This window comes from Simochromis diagramma, unplaced genomic scaffold (genome assembly GCF_900408965.1).
Source record: "Simochromis diagramma unplaced genomic scaffold, fSimDia1.1 OVJJ01000717.1, whole genome shotgun sequence".
NCBI classification, from domain to species: domain Eukaryota; kingdom Metazoa; phylum Chordata; class Actinopteri; order Cichliformes; family Cichlidae; genus Simochromis; species Simochromis diagramma.
The window spans coordinates 258,504-264,503 of record NW_024387503.1 but is presented as its reverse complement, the minus strand read 5'-3'; the positions used below and the strand labels follow the sequence as shown (position 1 = coordinate 264,503).

Sequence of the window (6,000 nt, the reverse complement as noted above, 5' to 3'; positions counted from 1 at the left end):
GTCAGCAGACATCTTAAGTTTGTGTTATCAGACATGAAACTGCAGCGCTGAGTGATGTCGCCCTGCTGCTGCCACAGAAATCATTAATGGTGGCGTAGCAGGCTGGTGGATGGATGCAGAGGAGGTGGAGGAACATTAGTTCATCTGTCAAAAATGTTTGGACTGGATTGTCAAATGAAACGTCACTTCTAATGCACATTAGGATCTTCAACAAACCCGTTTCACCAGAAACAAAAAAAGAAAGAAAGAAAACCTGTGTAGTAAAAAATATTAAATTAACTGTCAGTCCTCAGGTGTCCAGAAACACAACGTTTAAAAGCTCCAACGCTCTAACTGCTGCACAGCTCAACAACCAATCAGCATCATGGAATCTAAAAGTCTCCTCTTGGATGTCTTCATCTTGCAGCACTGAGCTAACAGCACCTCACGCTTGCTCTCTGAGCTATTGGTAAAAGCAGTTGGTAAAAATGTCTTTACCACAGAGTAGAAAAAGAAAAACCTCCCAAACCATTTTGTTCCTCATTCAGCCACTTTGCTGACAGCCCACCTGCAAATGAAGCGGGGGGGGGGAAGATCCATAAATCTTTTATGCTCCATAATGGCTTGTTCACATTACCTGCCCACACCTCGGCCTCCACGGAGCAGATCAGGCCTGAAAACCACTGCAAGCATACGGAGCATTTCAAACACTCAAAGCCTCTCCAGGCCTGCGCTGTGGTCACATCCATGAATTATAGAAATGATCTAATTGTTTTCTCATTTGGAAATACTGAGGGCCCTCCTCTTTGCATCTCAGTTTTAACGGCCTGTGGTTTTCAGCGGGGCGCACGACTCAGTGCTGCCTACCTTTGACACGTTTGTTGAATCCAGGGTGGTCCGTCCTGTCAAAACAGAGCCAGAGCTGAGGTATGAGTTAAACCTGTTGCAATAAATTAACACATAGGCAAAGAGAGCGGAGGTGGTTCAGAGTAGTGGCTTCAATCAGAGGAGGGCATGTGGTGGAAAGAAAAGAGCCTGGAGGCTGGATGAAAAGTTCTGTTTAACTCCCTTAGAGAAAGTACAGAAGATAAATACTGCCAAGAAAGAGGGAAAAGTCACACGAGGTATTCTGCTTACAGTATTAAAAATCTATCATACATGTGACTCACACATGATGTCACACATCGCACAGCTTTTGTCATCTGTGAGATACGGTCAGTCATAGATTCTAAACCCTCACATTAATGTCTGCGGGCTAATGTACAGGCTGAAATGTTAAATCAAACCAGGGAATCCACCAACAGCAAGCTTTGTGGTTGATCAACTGGAAAACTGTTTCCATTTCATTTGGGAGATGCTGAAAACCAGGTAAGAGTGAGATCGTCTGCTAGGCTACCGTCTTCAGGTGTTTGACCTGCCCATTGAAGAACTCCTTTCTTTGCTTTGAGGAACTCTCGGGTCGATTTTGCGGTTTGCTTTGGCTTATCCATCTGCAGTGTGAAGCGCCGTCTCATCAGTTTTGCAGCATTCGGCTGAATCTGAGCAGCAGTCCTGTACACTTTAGTTCATCCTGCTACTTTTGTTAGTAGTCACATTATCGGCAAACACAATTTACAGGTTTCTGCTGACAGCCAGGCCTGTGCCATAACATCGCCTTCAGCGTGTTTCACAGATGCTGTGGAAAGCTTTGGATCATTTCTCTTCTCATCATTCTGACAGAAGTTAATCTTTGTTTCATCTGTGAAGACTTTTTCTGTCACATCTGCAGCTGATTGTCACCATGTTGTGTGAGGACACAACATAGGTTCTGTTGTGCTTCTTTATGTGTGTGTGAGCTTTTGCATTCTTTTTCTATTCGCTGGTGATTTTGACCTCTCCAGGACACCGTACTTTCACGTTTTCTGTCAGTCCAATCTACCCTTGCTGTTTTTAGTATAGGCAAAGGTTTACACTAGGGGTGGGTTTTTATAATCGATTCATCGATTAAAATCGATTCTGGCTTGGATAACGTAAAATCGATTCATTAAAATCCTGAATCGATTTTTTAATATAAATTTATTTTGTCCGAAATGCCAGAATCTCTGGTGACATCTCACAAAATTTCAAGAACCACCAAACAGTAAATGAGAGCAGGTACAGGGATTCTGCACATAGACTTAAACACACAGCGCGACCTGCGGTTCAGAATCAGTTAGATGTCGCCTTTCTCACAGTCGGGGCTGAAAGCCGACAGCTCGCTGATCTGGGTCCGCGCTTTGTGTTCACGCCCTTTATGCGCTGATTCTAAAGCTGTTAGTTTGATCTCTCTCCAAACAATATTGACCGAACCAGCAGCAAAAGAAGATCCAAACGCTTCACATAAACATCGTCATGAATTCACTCTTTTACTGTTTTGCTTCCATTGCGATGCGCAGCTCTCTCTCTCTCCCTCTCTCTCTCCCTCCCCCCCCCTCTCTCTCTGTCTCGAACAGTTTCGCTTTCTTCATTATTCGCTTGCTTGTTACGCACAAGTCTACTGTTGCTTACAGCGCTGTCGGCCGCTGTTTTTTTCCCTTTTACATTCTTCCGAAAAGAAAACCTCATTTCTGCTGTTCAATACTGAACAAATTGAAACTTTTTAAAATTATTCAAAATGCAAAATGCTTAGCCGTGTCTCTAATAAAACCGCTGTAACGTCAGAGGTAATGTTCATTAATTAATGGTTTTCTTTCGTTTTTGATGTACTGCAGAATATTTTTATAAAATCCCAGGCCAGGAAAATCACCTACATGTTTTTCTGTGTTTTATCTTCAGCTATTTTGACACAAAGGCCTCTGCTGTGATGCTCACACCTTTGATAAAGTCTTGCGAGTGTCAGCTTCCTTTTTATAGATACAAAAATATGTAAATGTTCTGATCTGAATTATATTTCTGACTGTCAAAATTTCCCAGATTTAAATCGAATCGAATCGAATTAAATCGAATCGTGGATCGAATCGATTCGGGACCTTGTGAATCGGAATTGAATCGATTCTAGAAATCAGTGACGATACCCAGCCCTAGTTTACACCGTGTTGTAAACGCTGTTTACATTCACGACATTAGACACTGATTATGATACACCTACCTCCCCAAGAGTTTAGTTGCCTGCTGTGGTCTTTCAGGCCTTTTGGTTTTCTTTGTACAGCACTGCTAATTTGGCTACTCTTAAAGTTTCTGCTCTGTCCTTCACTCCATTAACATTTCTTTGGACCTCATACTGAGTTTCAGTGAAAAGATACCAAATGTATTGACTTAATTTGTCATTAAATAGCCTCATCGGGCCAAGAAACTACTACTTATATATATGCACAAAAAAATGATATGAAAAAGAGGTTAAAGTTAACAAGGTGAAAACAAGGATATTCTGAAACTATAACAACAGGAGGTGTCTTTAGTTGACGTCTTTGATGTGGCATTCCCCCGACAAATGCCACATTCCAAAAATCAAGGAAAATTAAACACTGGCGCTAATAAAAACTAAATTAGATTAAAGCAAACCCACTCTGAAAACGTCCACATATGGAGACAACTACAGAAAATATACACACAGGCTCTGTGTGGCTTTCAGCAAAGCAGAGTTTGCTCCACTTCGTGCTTCTTAATCAGAACTGACACTGTGGCAATTACCTAATTAGACATCAATTAATCCACACCCTTCAGGTCTGCAGCCACGTTTGACCTGAGACGTAACGACAAAAACGGCGTTTGAAGAACGGAGAAATCAGATTAATGGAAGTGGAGCGGCAGAGGTTGGGCCGCGTTCAAGAAATCTCCAGAAATACACCGACGTTTCATTTCATAATTAACAGGTAGGAAAATAATTGATTGAGACATGAAAGCTTAATCACTCAATTCAATAAGCAGGATATCAGTGCTGAGTAGATTAATTCAATTATGTAATTAAAGACGAGGGAAAGGGGGGAAGCTTTAGAGCTGATTGAAGGTTAAACAGCCTGCTAACCTTTTCTTCACTTCACATCCACACATCCACCACAGCACACACCGACGTGGGTTTGTCTTGTTTTTTATTAGACATAGCAATTTCACAAACAGCAGTTAGCCTGAAAAGTACATTCAAATGTATGCCTGACCATGCGCAAACACTCCAGATACACCTGCAAACAAAAGTAACAGTCGGTCACGGGGTTTTTTTTCTTTTTCACAATCTGTCTATTTTTCACGTTTTTGATTCAAACTTCAACAAAGTCAGACTCTTTCACTGGTTCGCCATCAAAAGCACACATACCTCAGTCACTACGACAGTTTAACAGCTACTTTCTTTCCCTGTACATACGCTCCGAAAGGGTTTAAAGGCTCTTCTTTGCGTTCGAACAGCCGGGCGCCATGTTCCCCTGTCTGAACACTTTGTAATATTAGCTTACGTGAGGAGAAGGGTCAGCAAATTCACGTGAAATGGTAACACTGAAGTTCCCAGAAGTCCGCTTTGTTGGTTTCCAGTAACACCAGGACTGAGGTTGGCGACCTTTCTCGCCACAGAAGTTTTAATGAAGTTCACGAAGGATCGCGGTCGGCTTAACGCAAATGTTACCAAAGCACGTTAGACTACACGACACACAGTTTGTTACAAAGTGGCAACACAGGGATGCTTCTGCTCCGATTTGATGCCATTTACCTCACTCGGCACACTCGTGTGTCAAAGGGTTAATGGCCAACACTGGTTGAAAGTGGGGGCGGGGGTGTCACTAATAAGTGGGATAAGTGTAATTCCAGTTCATCCAAGAGCCAAAAGACAGTCTGTTAGCTTAACACTGATTATTTTTCCACCTCATCCAAATACTCAAAGGGCTCACACGTCACAAACGAAGCTTCACGACACAGAAACCAGAACCACTGCTGGTCGGATTCCACCAAGAGGTGCGAGCAGCTCCACTTTCATTTACTGGCCACAGGGAATCCAGTGTATGTGAAAAACACCTGAATACTCAAATCCACCACATCGTCCACACGTCATCGCAGCACCACTCTGAAAAAAACTCATCTGGCCCCACTACTCGCAGCAGGAATGGCAACTGAACAAGTGGGTGAGATTTATACACTTTGTTTTTTTTCTTTTAAATCATCTCCAAAACTTCTTTAAGTGCAACACTTCAGGAATTTTTTTTCTGCTTGGTCCACAGCAATGTTCAGTTCAGTCCAGAAACAAAAGAGAGGAGGGGAAATGGAAAACAAGTCCATGTTTGAAAAGTGTGGCATCCTCTTCCTAAGTAGGCACCTCTACCTACCAAAAATACTTTCGTACTCGAGCAGTATAAGCTCTACTATCTGGTTCTGGTAGACCATGTGGACCGCGATGTTGCCCGTCTCGGTCTCGGGCCTCAGCAGCGTGGGTCCGAACACGATGGCCACGCTCTGCGTGGTCATGCGGTTGGCCTCTCCGTGGTCCACCACCCTGGAGAGAAGAGGAGAATGGGGAGAAGAGGAGATTTAGAGATTGCACGTTTTATAAACAGCTTCAGATGTTCGCCGGCGTTCCGGTTTCATCTGGAGAAAAGTGCATTACATACATCTTTAAGGCTCGAGCCGGAGCGCAGAAGCAAACTCGGTAACACGACAGAACGCTCCAGGCAAGAGCATAATAGCTTTTTTAAATAGAATCTACATCCTTGCATGCAGATGCACAAAACAATAACATATTCATGGAGCGAAGGAAAAAAGAAGGCAGATTAAATCCCCCTGCTGATATATGTAGACCTCCATATACAGAATGTCACGCTATAAATTTCCTCATGAAACACCACTTCACAGGTACTGAATTACAGCAAACACGGCACCATATAAATGCAAATTGGAAAGCTAGGCAAATGTCATTGTGAACATATGATATTGCCACTGGCTGCAGTGAGCCAAGAATACACAGCTGGCTCAAGTTTGTGTTTGCATGTAGGCTGATCGGAACGAGGGAGAGTAAACAGCTGAACGGGTCTGTTTGAGCCACGCGTGTGAAACTCGTTCAAGTAAAACGTGACCCAATAAATTTTT

General features: G+C 42.9%; 1 protein-coding gene across 6 annotated transcripts in view; it reads right to left on the bottom strand.

The window, feature by feature from the left end:
- Window positions 1-4,008: 4,008 nt before the first annotated feature.
- The window catches only part of arhgap12b (Rho GTPase activating protein 12b), a 65,026-nt gene continuing 63,034 nt past the window's right edge, over window positions 4,009-6,000 (bottom strand). For all 6 annotated transcript variants that reach the window (XM_040018712.1, XM_040018711.1, XM_040018715.1 and 3 more), the window contains one exon: window positions 4,009-5,410. In XM_040018712.1, the coding sequence (XP_039874646.1) occupies window positions 5,236-5,410 (175 nt within the window). In that variant the 3' untranslated portion in view covers window positions 4,009-5,235. The remainder of the gene's footprint in view (window positions 5,411-6,000) is intronic.